General features: G+C 49.3%; 1 protein-coding gene across 5 annotated transcripts in view; it reads left to right on the top strand.

Moving 5' to 3' along the window:
- The window catches only part of CAMKK1 (calcium/calmodulin dependent protein kinase kinase 1), a 95,795-nt gene extending 84,777 nt beyond the window's left edge, over nt 1-11,018 (top strand). For 4 of the 5 annotated variants that reach the window (XM_032129749.1, XM_032129748.1, XM_032129747.1 and 1 more), the window contains exons 16-17: nt 3,289-3,336; nt 6,291-11,018. In XM_032129749.1, the coding sequence (XP_031985640.1) occupies nt 3,289-3,336; nt 6,291-6,363 (121 nt within the window). In that variant the 3' untranslated portion in view covers nt 6,364-11,018. The remainder of the gene's footprint in view (nt 1-3,288; nt 3,337-6,290) is intronic. The other variant, XM_032129750.1, reaches the window with a different exon arrangement.
- The last annotated feature ends 2,798 nt before the right edge of the window (nt 11,019-13,816 follow it).

Raw genomic sequence — 13,816 nt, 5'->3', positions numbered from 1 at the left:
TCATTCCTGGTCACTGCATTGCATTGCTCTGAGATGGGGAAACATTTCCTAAGTTTGAATAAAAATGTATTTTATTCTTCCCACTGTCCCAGACAGTAACTCGGAGCAAGGCAGGATTTCTTTCCAAACCCTGCCTGAATTGGTATTTCAAGGTGGTCACCCTGAACCTGTTTCCAGAAGGGACCTGTTGCTTTCCACCTTCATTTGAGGTGCTTGAAAACTCATGCAGGTGGTGGGAAAACTCCTTGACCCTTGATGCTGATTCCTGCCTGGAGCTGGGTTCTTTAGTATCTGCTCAGAAAAAACAAAGTTCATTTGATCTCAGGTAGCTGTGAAGCTTCTGATCAGCCACATTGTCAATGTCTTGTCCTTTATAAAATATTCTTGGGCCTTCAAGATGAACTGTAAGCTTTGACTTTTGTCTCCTTTTTAAAGCTGCTAGTCAGATTCTTCTCAGCTCCTTCAAACCCAGCATCTCTCTCTGTCTCAGCTCATTCTGGCCCTGTGTTTTATTCAGACTCCTTGTACAGACTAAAAGGTTTATTTCTTAAAGCAGTGTGTAATTTCCACTGTTGTGCTGCTGTGTCCAGTGCCCTTAGTTTACAAAACCGTGCCAGGCCAGGGATGGAGCTGCAGCTGTGCTGGGCTGGCCTCTGCCCAGCTGTGTGAGCACTTAGAAATAGCCAAAATCAATGTGAATGTGCCAGTTCTCCACTGCACTAATCCCTGTGCTTAATTTCTCAGTCTCATGCCATCAGTGCCAATTTTTGGCAGTAACAATTGACTTTATCCTGAATTATTTCATGCACAACTGGAGCTTTGAGAACCCATCTCGAAACTGTTGTTTAAAAGAAAGATACTTGCCAAGTCTCTCCAACAAATGGTGTTGTATATTAAACACTACAGCAGGGATGCTCCTTTTAAGGCATATGGATTATTATTTCAGGCTTTGGAAAATGCTTTACTGACTGAATCTAATGAAAATAACTTCAAATTTAAATAGATGTCTTGGATCTAATGACATTAATTTCCAGTGAACCGTGGCTAAATGGGAAATGTTCATTGCTCAGTGAGTTATCTCTTGATGACAGTGTTATTTCCACAGGGGCAAACAGAGTAGACACCAAGTTCATCCACTTCTTAATTCATAGTGGGTTGTTCCCTAGAAAAACCACCCTTAGTACACATATAAAGTTTAACATCAGTGCCAAGGTTATGAATAGAGCTGTGTTAGTTAAAATAAGTTTCAAGTGAGTCTGGATTTCTGTAAGTTTTTAGGATCTTGCAGGAGCAGATAATATTGAAGTAGTAAGGCTCTGTAGAGTTTCTGCCTGTCCATCACCCTTGTAGCTGGACAGGGGACCCCAAAAGGGGGACATGCCAGAAAAGCAGTGCCTGCAGCCATCACTGTGCTCTGGACATGTGGCTGCCCATGAGGTGCTGAGCAAGAAATGAGCCACACGCTCCCAAGCTCTCCTCCACAGAGCTCCTCCTCCCCTGTGGCAGTGTCTTTAGAGGGACATAAGTCAGCTTTTGTAATATTGCATCTCCTTCTCATTGTAGGTAGGAAATAACTTGTATGGAAGAAAAAAGGAAAGCAATTAGAATACTGCAGTTTCACATTCCATTTATTTAATTAGGCTGCATGTGAAATTGCCAGAGCCCCACTCACTGCTGCTTCAAGCATCTTACATCTGTGCCATTTCTGAGGCTATACTCTGTAGGAAATCCTCTGGCAGCTGAGCTGAGCTCTGGTACCAGAGCTTTCTGGTATTTGATGCCTAATTGATGACTCCTAAAATGGAGCTGTCCTTCAAGCTGACTCTTTGGGATTTGGAGAGGAGGAAACTAAATCATGTGGCTGAATCTTTTTTTACTTTCTCCCTGCATTACCTACTGGGCTCTGTTCCTGGAAATGCTCTGTGCAGATGTCTGTGGTGGCAGGAGGCTTTCCTGTCCCTGCCTTTAGAGGACACCATTAAGACACCACTGATATGAAACAGTTCTTAAGTTAATACTGGGAGGAGAGAAAGCTTTTTTAGCACTCTTTAGACCTGGAAGAAGCGAATCCTTTCCTGGCTGTTTTTTATTGCTCTGTTTATCAGCACTGAGCAGTTTAAAAGGCAGATGTTCAGCACAGGCACTCAGCAGGTGGAGGGGAACTAAAATGAAGATGCCCCATTTGGCAGTCCTTGTTTTGCACACCTAGAATGGTGTGAGTGCTGCCAGCTGTCACCTCACCCTGGCAGCTGGGCAGTGGCCAGGTGTCACTGGATCCTGCCTTTCATGCAGGATCCCCAGGAGAGGCAGTGATTCATGGAGTCTTACAGATCCTGCAGACCATGGCCAGGTTCAAACCTATCATTAATAGTGGCTGCAGAAGCGACTGATCTTTTCTAATTTTCCAGCTCCAAAGTATTTTTTAAGCCAAGTTCAGCATTCACAGCTAAGTTCTGGGTTTCTGGTAGCAGTGTTTGCTGCATTTCTTCTGCCTGCTCCACATTTCTCCTAATTGAGTCAGCCCTGGCTTCACCACATTTTTTTGCTCTCATTTATTGCAACTACTACCTATCAAATTAATTGCTATGTTTTGACAGACCCAATTTATTTTCCCATTATGGCTGCTATTACTGTTGATGAAATGTGGTTGTCAGCTCCTCTATGGGGGATCAGTTGGTGTTTAAAAAGCCTACCCTGTTTCCAGCCTTCCCAAAAAGAGACCAAAAGGGCTGTCATTGCCCTTAGGACCGTATTATCCATATAGGTTAGGCACAAGGAAGCCAAGGGGGAAAAGGAGGTAAATAAAGTGGCTGGCCCAGGTCTCCAAGCAGAAACAGCTTCTCCCAAAGAGAGAACTGCATGTTTTGTCAGAAGAGCCATGCCCCACTGCCGGTAGGTATCCTCACAGGACCAAAAACTTTCCTCTGGAATGAGCCACCATCAACAGGTCCCTCCAGTGAGGGGCCCAGTGCTCCTGTGGCTCTGCCCCATTGCAGAGGTGCTGATAGGACACAAAAGCCCAGAGGTGCCAAGTGACATGGCCCAGGGAAGCACAGCTGGACAGCAGCAGTGTGCTGGAAGCCACCTGGAGCTTTCAGCAGTGGTAGGGGCTGGAGTGGGTTTGTACCAGTGCTGTCCTCATCTGTCCTTCGGGTGAACGTGGCTGATGTTCCATCCTCATTCTGCTCTGCTCTCTAGGCTGGTTAGGCATAGAAATACAAACTCCTTCACCTGCTGCCATTGTCTTCATGATCACTTTCTTTCTTTGTCTCATTGTTTTGCTCTCAGGGACAGATTCCTCTTAAACACATCTGTATATTTGCATCCATCTTTAAGGTAATTCCATGTCTGTGCTTCCCCTGGGTGCTGTAGAAACCTGTGTCCCCTCCTCAGCCTGTGTGATTTGTGTGGTAGTGAGAGCATTTGGGTCCATCCTTCCTTCCTATAGGAGCAGTTTTCCTGCAGTCATTCTGGGTGTGTGATGACTAATGTTTATGTATGCTTTTCATTATTATTCCTATTTGTGATTCTTTGGCATTTCAGCTGCTTTTAGGGAGGGAGGGGTGAAAAAAGCCAGTTGGGTTTCAGCAGGAGCTGGTGCTCAGCCCCACATTTGTAGAGGGAATAGCTACAGAATGTGGGAAAGGCTGAGCTTTGTAATTTGAGTTTAATATTTAGTGCTTATGCAAAAGAAAGGGCTGGAGCCATCTCTGCTCCAGATGCTCCACCACTCCGTTGTGCTTCTGCCTCTGGTGCAGTGCTGGGAGGGCTCTGGGCAGACCAAAATTGGTTGCTCCATGTGACCACCCCACCTCAGCCAGGACTTCATCAAAACATGGTCACTTGTCCAACCACTTGCACAGACCCTTCTAGGAAGTGTTGGTCCAGTGGATTCTGATAAATAACAAAATAACATTAATTAAAACCATGATCAGCTGCTTACAGACAGCTCAGTGGAAGTCCTAGGATCCAGTGGTTAGGCAGGACACAGCCTCCAGCCAGGCTGGGAAGATCTGGACTGAGAGACTGGAAAACAACCACACATCTCTAAATACCTTTGGGAGCAGCTCCAGCACTCTGGAGACTCTGCCTGGCCTGGTTTATTGCTCTGAGACAAATGGATGAGCCAGAGCCAGAATGTTGCCTGCTCTGAGTGAGGAAAGACCTGCAGAAATTCTCCAAAAATAGCCAGGAGAAGGCAGGCGGAGGCAGACGGGGACTGACGTGGCGCCGGCGGGGACAGCTGGTGCCACCGCCTCCTGCTGCTGCATTTTCCACAGGGAGGAAGGGACTTCAGCAGCCTGGATGAGGGCAGATTGTTGCCTTGAATGGGGACTCAGTGGAGGAATGAAGCACTTGCCAGGGCTGTGTGTTGGTGCTGTGTAGGTTGTCCCACACCATCCCTGTCCCGTGCTCCTGTGTTTGGGAGGGCAGTGCGGGGAGGCTCATTCCTTGCTGGACACGAAACACGTGTGAATGCCCAGTGGCTGTGACAGCCACCTACTCTCCTGGGTAATTGCACAGATCAGGCTTTGCTGCCCTGTGGCTTAAAAAATGTGGGGGAAATAGAGCCTTATTTCTTACCAAGAGTTATTTACTGGAGGTTCCCATCCAGCCTCAGGCCTCACAGCACGAGCCAGGCTCCTGTGCAGACATGGAACTCTGGTACTGGATCTCTGCTGCTTCACAGGCAGCCCCAGCTTTTTGGGTGGTGTTTGCCACCGTGAGGGTCCTCTCACCCTGACATGGGGTGTTTGGAGAGGAGAGGCTGCTTGGAGTGGTGGGACAGCATTGAATATCCCTGACAGGAGCAGGATCAGCAGGATGTGCCAGGCAGGGAGCCGGGCTGTGCTGAGCTGCCACAGAACAGAGCCTGTGCTGCTAAATGAGGTGATCAATCATTTGAAGAGGGGGTGACAGGCACTGAAGACAGGGCTGTTCCTCAGCCTCCCCTGCAGGGAAATGGTCCATAGGTTCAAGGTCAGGTTTATTGCAGGGCTTTGCTGAAGTGACGGGAGAAGGGAACATGATTTTTGATCATTTCTGGTTTCTTCAAAAATCGGGTTAGACCTGTGTGTAGTTTGTGTTGTTCCCAGCCAGGAAATACCCCCAGAGCCCCCAGCCCACACCCCCCAAACACTGCGTGCTCCAGGCACATGCAGCTGCACTGACACTCCACTGCCCAGCTGGCTTGTCCATGCAGGTTCCACAGAATGCACTGGGCACAGGCTGCCCCATCCCTGGAAGTGTCCAAGGCCAGGTTGGACAGGGCTCAGAGCAGCCTGGGATAGTGGAAGGTGTCCCTGCCCATGGCAGGGGATGGAACAAGATGATCTTCAAGGTCTCCTTCCAACCCAAACCATTCCATGATTCTGTGATCCAGCCAGACTGGTGTGAGTGAGGCTGGACACCTGGGAGACACAACTGCTTGGAGATGATCGCCTCCTTTGTGTTGTGGATATTTTTATGGTGGAGAAATGGGTGTTTTAGGTGAAGTCATCTGCCTGCAATCTGTTTCTGCTGTGGGTGGCACCTGCAGGTGTCCCCTTTTCTCCATCCAGTCACAGTCACATGCAGTCTGGGGGTGGCTGGGCTGGGCGGAGGTGTTGCTCCTCGAGGTGTTGCAGCTCAAGCCTTCTACATGAGAAAACATCAAAAGTTAGGAGTAGGAGGAAAAGGCTGAAATTATCGTGGTGTATGTGCAATGCAAGTAAGTTACCTTGGCTGAGATTCTAGGGCTGCTGCTCTCAGGTTTTGGGAACTGCTGTTTTGGGGACCAGGCAAACTCACAGAAACTGAAATCACACAGTTTTTGTGTAGGACAAACTGGGTTCTGGTAGAAACATTTCGTTTTACTGCCATTTACAGTGGGGCTCTGGAGAAGCAGTTGTGGGATCAACCCATCGCTCTGATTTTTATAAAAAAATCAGATTAAAGTAGAGCAAGCCAGAACTCTCGGAATACAAACTAGGTAATTTGGAAACCATGCTGCTGGTCTGCAAGACTTTCCCCTAGAACCAGATGCCTCCTCATGGAGAAGGGCATTCAGGGAAGCGGAGAGCTCAGTTTTTGGATGCAAAGGCCAAGCAGGTGTCCAGGCACAAGCTGCACATCACTGCAGGGCATCGTGCTGGGATACTGCCGAGGTGTTTACATGGTACCCGCACAACCAGCTGGTTCATTGCTGGTCCATTGCTATTCCCTGTTGATATTGCTGCGCTGGGTTGGAAGAAGCACCCCCTGCCTTGCTCTGTGCCTACAATCTCTTTGTTTCCTTGCCACCCCTGTAGAACACAAGGGAGCAGAGAAGCAGCCAGGGACCCGGAGCTGCCGGACGTGTGCGAGGACGAGGCCGCGTCCTGAGGCCGCCCGGCTGCCGCGGGCAGGCCGCGCACGAGCCGCCGCCGCCGTGCCCATCGTGGTGTCACATCGCCCTCATCACCCAGCCCGGGGCCTGCACAGCAAAACCAGAACCAGACAAACCCACCTGAAACGGACCAAGCCAGAAAGCCAGGCAGGAGGATCAGAGCAGCGCCGAGGAGCAGAGCGAGCCCTGCGGCTCCTTGGGCAAGGTGTCCTTGGCTCTTCCGTGCGTGTGCCTTGCTGTCCACTCGTGCTTCACCTCGGGGCTCTGTCAGGGGTCTTGGCTGAGGAATGGGGGTTCGTTTGTCTCAAGGGTCCTTTTCCCCTGGACACTTTGTCCTTGCGTTTTTGCGTTCTCTACTTCAAGCATCAGGAAGAAAAAAATGGCATTGGAGCCAGGTTTTGTGTCAGAGGGCAACTGTTTTATTTAATGCACAGGTAAAGTACTTGTGTCCATCAGGAGTCCTGCTCCTGGTGTGGAGTCGATGGCAAAATGCCTATGGGTATCAGTGAGGATGAGATCTTGCTGCTGGAGTGAACACTGTCCTTCCCTATGCCTTTTTCTTTCTCTTTCTTCCCTTTTCCTCCTACTCCTCAGTTTTGCACAGTCTCAGTCCTGCCCCCAGCTATGGCTTTAGTCAGGGTAGTGCTGTAAAGCAGAGGATTCCCTGGATGTGCAATGAGCCTTGGAGTGTCACAGAGCTCTGGAGCATGGGGATATGCTGCTGCACACAACAGCTTAGTGCTCCAGGGACATCTGCCAGGGCTGCACTTCCTAAAGAGCTGGGAATGCACCCCCATCAGCTGCACCCATGGGCCTTGTTCTCCAGCTGAAAAGAGTGGCAGGTTTGGGGCTTTATTTTATTTCAATTCCTTCTCTTCACTCATATCTTGTGTACCTGATGCTTTTAAACTTTAATTTCCTGAAAATGACCCAAACTGGGAGAGGTTCCTAGGATGGAAAATGTTCATGGAGGGATTTTAGAAAGCTACAGAGCACAAGTTCCCAACTTGATCTTTTGATTTTTTTTTTTTAAAGGCTTTAATTTTTAATTTTATTTTAAGACTATTATTTTTATGCATGGGCTGATGCTGCTATTTTATCCATAGATTGCTTCTAAACTTGGGGTTAGAAGCTTCATCTCAACAGTTTGACAACAGGTAAGAGATTGCACTTAAAAAGGCAAATGCAAAAAGGCAAATACAGCCATTTCTGTGGCTGTTGACTGTAAAGACTGTGTGAATAATCAGGAATTTCACTCTTCCATTCAGAAAGTAAAAATCAGTGACGTCCATCTGTCAAAATATGTGTCATTATTTTCCCTTGAGCTTTGTGGTGTCTGAACATGCCCCTGGGAAGCCAGTGGGATTGGAATCTTATTTTATAGTACTTAAAGAAAGGACATGATTAAATTTGGTTCCTACATAATCATCTTAGTGTCTGTTTTTAGGTTAATCCTGAGGACTTGGGACTTTGTTCCCTCATTTTTTGTGCAGGGGGACACGTGTACGAGGGCTGTTGGTAGTGACTGGTATATCCTGGTGTTCCTGTTCTGTTTGCTGCAATCCAGTTTGGTGGTTCCCAACATTTCATAGCTGGGCTTTGCTGCCAGTGCTTTTTGTCTGTCCCCAGCCTGTCACCTCCCCTCACTCATCCTCAGCCACCTCAGTGGGATGCCCAGCAGTCACCAGCCTGGGCTCTTCGTCTCCTCTCACCTGTAAATATTCGCAAAATGGGAAATAACATTGCAGCTTCTGCCTTTAATGAAGGAGGCCTTTAATGCTGAAAGCTGGCACTGCTGTTGGATCCTGTAAAGGTTACTGCTGTGGGCCTGAGCTCTGCACTGCTGCCTCCCGGTGCTAAATCCTGCCTGTTTGTGTCTGCACCAGCTGTGAGCTCAGCATCTGCTGAGGAACCTGGTCCTGCGCCAGGGGCATGCCCTGATGCTTCCCCCAGCCTGAGAGACAGCACCTTCTGCTTGGATCCTGCTGCCTTGCAATGAAGATTTAAGTACCCAGAGGTAGGGAATGAAAATTCTGAAAGCACAGGGGGGTTTGCAAATGGGAAAGATTGTCCAGGTGGAACCACTGCCTGTGGATGTGACAGTCTCTGGATATAAACTGGTCTGTGCTGGGGTGCCACCAGCTCCTGCTGCACAGGAGCAAGCCAAGCTGGGCAAACTGTCCTCCAGTTTGTGGAAAAAAACTACTTTCTCCATCTGGTGTCCCCAGGACAGGGCCAGGGTGTGACCTTGGAACAAGGACACATCTCAGGAACCTGCCCTACCCCAGGCAGAAAAGGGAGTTCTGGTAATCCTGATCCCTGTGGAACTTCTGAAGTCTAAGCAATACCTGGGTTGCACTCAAAGAGCTCTAAGAGTGCAAACATGGGGTTAGTTATTGTATTTTTAATCTGTGGCAAGAATAATTTGCTAATCCAGGCAGTTGGGGTTATTTTAGTGATGCCCAGGGGATGGGAGCTGGTGGGGCAAGGCTGCAGGAAGGCTGTTCTCAGCCTCAATTAATGCAACCAAACGTCATAAATGAACTCCATCTCATGTTTCTTTAGTGGTACCTAAATCCATCGCTTCACTTTTGGAGGGGAAGGGATGTTTTTTATGATTATCTCAAAATCTCCTCTGAAATATTTGTCCTTTCAGCTAAAACAAATCCCTCTGGAGCTGTTCCCACACGTCCAAGTACCAACCCCTTGAGTTGTGCAGCTGAGCTCTGAGCTCGTGTCACAAACAGCAGCCTGAAAACTTGCATGAAATGAGATGAAGAAGGTGCCCTGGCAGCAGGAGAAAGGCAGAAATAGGCTCTACTTCTCACTCAGCTGCAAGGAAATCCTTGCTTGTTTATGTGCATGTTAGAGCAGCTCAGAGCAATGCTGGTTCTGCTCTGAAGAAAGGAAGAGACTGAAGAGAGGGGATTTATCTGAGAATAAACATCCCTGGCAAGGCAGCGCTTTTAGCTCTTGAGGGAAATCATTCTCTTTAGCTGGATGGGTAAATATTTGTCTGCTCCTCTCTGTGATGGAGGGGATGGGGTTCAGTGTGGGCTCTGCAGAGCAGCGAGCAGAGCTGCCGTGGCACACTCATGCTTTGGTGTGTGCCCTGTGTTTTTCCCCTCCAAATCCTCACCTGTGCTGTTCTGGAGCAGTGGGATGCTCTGGCCTGTGTTAGCTGGGCTCAGAGTCCCAGGGAGCACCATTGCATCTGGTCAAGTTTTCCAGACTCTTCCAGCTTGAGGATGATTTCCTTGAAAGGAATTTCTCATTTGGGGGAATAGCACATCTCTTTGGTCTCCAGGAGATAGATTTCTTTGTCTTACTCAGTTAATGGCTCTAGGCCTTTGGTTTTGGGGGGTACTGCTAAGTAAAATTCCTGGTCAAGTCTCTTCTGTCCTGCACTGAGGAATGCCCAGTCCATATCTTTAACCCTTTGGGCAGGAATGTGCTGCTGTGAATGTCACACTTGCAAACAGATGAGGTTTTCAGCATCAAGGCTGCTGGTGGGAAAGCTGACTTTGTGTAGGGCTGCAAGCAGAGGGAGCCTGGTGGGGGACAGTGTTGCTGCTCCATGCAAAACAAACTGTGGCTCCATAACACGACTTCCAGGGTGGGATTTCATTCCTTATTTATTGCCAGACTTGCAAGGAGGAGCTGCTGAGAGAAATTTCATGTTCCCTCAGCACAATTCTGCATCCTGAAGCCGTCGGCAGCGCTGCCATGGGGGAATTTCTCCATTTGTGGTGTGTGGCTGGGAGCTCATTTGCTCTCCCCAGCTCAGTGCTTTCCCTCCCATCTTACCCAAAAACCCCAGGAGCTTTGTCCCACCAGCCCAGGGGCTTTGTTCCAGCCCCTTAGAGGCCCAGGCTCCCCCAGGGTTGGGGATCTCAGTAAATTTCCCAAGGCAGGAGGGCTGTGCTGGGGAATGCCACAGAGCCCGAGCACTTCTGGTGTGCAGCAGAGAGACTGGAAGGGAGAGCGTGGAGGGTTTGTGTGGAAATAGACCTTGGTTTAGGTGCCAAACTTCTCTGCTTTAGCAGGGCCCATTTGCAGTGGAGTTTGCTGAGCAAAGCAGTGCAAGGCATTCCTTTCTGGGCCAGATCCTCCTACACAAGTCCATGCTTGGCTCGAGTCCCTCCCAGGCTGAATTAACCTGGATTATGCCATGACCCTGTTGCTCTGAATGCAGCCTTCCATGGTATGAGGGAAGGAAAGCAGCTCATCAGTCGCTGCCTTGCTCCTTCCCTTCCTGAAGAAAAGCCATGTACACTCAGAGCTGCTGCTGGCAGAGCCCAGACCCTCCATCCCATCAATCAAAGCGTTCCCAAAAAATGGTGTAAATTCAAGAAGACATGAATTGCAACTCTTGAGGGTATAATACAGATCCTCTGTGCCGTAATTTTGCTGCTCTTTCTGATTTCTAGGCCTGTTCTGTTGGTATTTCAGTCTCTCGTTGCACTTGATGTTGAACCTCTGCCCCTGTATGTGCTCTGCTATGATTCCAGCATGATGTAAATGCACTCAGTACTGTGACAGCACGTGGCTGTTGCACTGTAAATATGTACCATGAAGAGAGAGGCTATTTTTTGCATGCTTTTGTACTGTAGAACTGATGAGAAAATGACAATAAATTCCACAGAGATGACCCTGGGTGTAAGTGCAGTTCCTAAGGCAGCACTGACTGCTGGCTCTTGAGCTTTCTCTGCGGCTCCACCCCTCTCTGTGCTGTAGCTGCAGCAGAGAGGGGCTTGGAGGGATTCCTTTCATCACCCTTTCCATGCTGGGCTTTTCCTGGATGAAGAAGCTCAGGGGTCTGTCGTGCTCAGGTGACACATCCCCAGCTATTCCAGCCTCCTGCTGCAATGGGGCTGGTGAAGCTGTCTTGCCTTCATTCCATTTGCTTCCAAAGAAAAGTGCAATTTCCTTCACAGAGGGGCTGGGGCTGGCCTGGGTTGGAGCTCACTTGGCACTGCTGTGGAAACCCCTGCAAATCCTGGGCTCAGCTGGTGCCATGGGATGGGACTGGCTGAGCCTGCCCTGCTCCAGGCATCTTCGAGGCAGCCAGAGGGCACCAAGCTCCTCTCATTTTTATACTGCAGAAAAAGATTTAAAAAAAGGTGAAGGCGTCTGCCTCAGCCCTGACAGTGATGTTGTAAGGCTGAGAGAGTTGGGGTTGCTCAGCCTGGAGAAGAGAAGGCTCCAGCAAGACCTTAGAGCCCCTTCCAGTGCCTAAAGGGGCTTCAACAGAGCTGGAGAGAGACTTTGGACAAGGGCCTGGAGTGACAGGACAATGGGGAATGGCTTCCCACTGCCAGAGGGCAGGGTTGGGCTATTGGGCCAGAACTGTGGGGCACAATAAAAAGTTTTTTCAAATCTCTTAATGGGAAAAGGCAGTGTAGAAATACCCTCATCCCTTTCCAGAGGGTGGATGTTCACCTCACAAACAAGGACAGAGACAGGTGTTTCAAGCCTTCTTTGCCTCCATCTTCAGCACTCCTCCCTCCCTTCCCAGTGGAAAACGTGCATTGTCCCGTGGGACACTGCAGAGTCCTGGAGGAGGGCAAGCCCTGCTCAGCAGTGGCCAAAGCACCCCCGTGTGATCCACAGCATTCCCATCCTGAATCCAAAGCCAGCAAGTGCCAGCTCTTGGGAAGAAAGGAGCCCCATCCCAGTCAAAAGCAGAGCAGGGGGAGCACCATGAGAGCTCCTTAGGAAATGCTGATTTCTTTAGAACTGAGGCTCTGCAGAGGCTGGTGCGCTGCTAACAGAAACCTCTTGCTGGCCCTCGACAGCCAACTCAGGAGAGCTCCCCAGAGATGGGGCAACCCCACCTCCCTTTGTCTCTGGAGGCCATGGTGGACGCTGGTGGCACAAAGGATCCTTCCTGCTGTGCCACTTGCTCTGGGGAACACTTCACTGCAGTGGGCTGAGCTGCCATTTTCACTTGGAGGCTTTCTGGCCATGAGCACCCTGTGGGCTGAGCCGTTTGGGTGCTCCCTGAGGCGGGCAGGGCTCTGACAGCACAAAGGGCTGATGCCAGGCTGGTGTCCTGGCCCCAGCACTGTGGCATCATCACTGCACTTCCCAGCATGTGCAGTGAAAATCATGCTGACACCCATGGTTCTTCACCAGACTTTTCCCATATTTCTGCATAAAAATCCCAAAGAAATTCTCCTTCATTGCTTCTGTGTTACACGATGCTTAGGATCTGATCTCTCTCCTGTGAGGTTGGTGAGGTCCTGGCACAGGGTGCCCAGAGAAGCTGTGGCTGCCCCTGGATCCCTGGAAGTGTCCAAGGCCAGGCTGGATGGGGCTTGGAGCAACCTGGGTAGTGGAAGGTGTCCCTGCCCATGGCAGGGTGTGGGACTGGATGATCTTAAAATCCCTTCCACCCAAACCATTCTGGGATTCTGTGTTCTGCCCAAACACACAATGGGCCTCAGTTGCTGCCAGTCCCAAACCCGTCTGTTAATTGATGGATAAATAAATTCCTGGCAACCACCACCACAAAAGGAAGGCAAACAGCTCCATAAGAGGGACCGGCAGAGGCTGAGGCTGGAAATGGGGACATCGAGGGTTCCTTACTGCACAAGCACTTTGCCTGGATTGATGCTGTTGCCCCCTCCAGATGGATTCATACCCCAGCATTTTGTCAGGGAGTGAATAAAATGCTGAGGCCAGATAATTGCTGGTTCCCTGGGAATGCCGTGTCCCAGTGAGGTCACGTCACTGCCACGATGGCACATCCAGCCCCCACGTGGGCAGTGACATGTCCCAGGCCAGTAAATGCTCCTGGAGCTCATGGTCACTTAGGATCATGCTGGGGACTCCTTTTGGGGTTGGATCCAGCCAGGCTTGAAAGCTGCTCCCCCTAATTTTCTTTTAAGTGGGCTACGTATCAAAATGGATTTCTAGAGCGGTAAATTATAATTTAGTGCTTATTATAATATTCATTAAGAGCTGCTGTCTGCTGTAGTGTTACACCAAATACTAATTATTAGAAATTAAGGTGACAGGAGGGAATAATATTCTGAATTGTGTAAGTGGGAGTATTAAGAGCCCAGGAGGGATAAGCAGACAAAGCAGCAGGAGGATTTCCTTTCTACAGGGAAATCAGAGGTAAGAGAATCCCCAGCAGCACAGCACTGGGAGGTATGGCTGCCTGGGAAGGGGACAGAATTAATTAGAGCTACAAAGACACCAAGCAGAGGGGTCATAGCTGTGGGACCATTGGCTTCCAAGTGTTCAGTTTCACCTGGCAGGATCCATCCAGTGGATTGACCTCCAAAGGCTCCATCTTGCCTCAATGTTGTTTTTTTAGGTTGTTTGCTCGGTTTATTTATTTTTTTTTATCCCTCTTCAAGCTGAAATTAAATTCCTACAATGATTTTGTAGCAACCTAGTCTAGTAAAAGGTGTCTCTGCTCATCGCAGGGAATAGATG

This window comes from Corvus moneduloides, chromosome 20, assembly GCF_009650955.1.
Source record: "Corvus moneduloides isolate bCorMon1 chromosome 20, bCorMon1.pri, whole genome shotgun sequence".
Lineage (NCBI taxonomy): Eukaryota > Metazoa > Chordata > Aves > Passeriformes > Corvidae > Corvus > Corvus moneduloides.
This window is presented reverse-complemented; position numbering and strand designations above follow the sequence as displayed.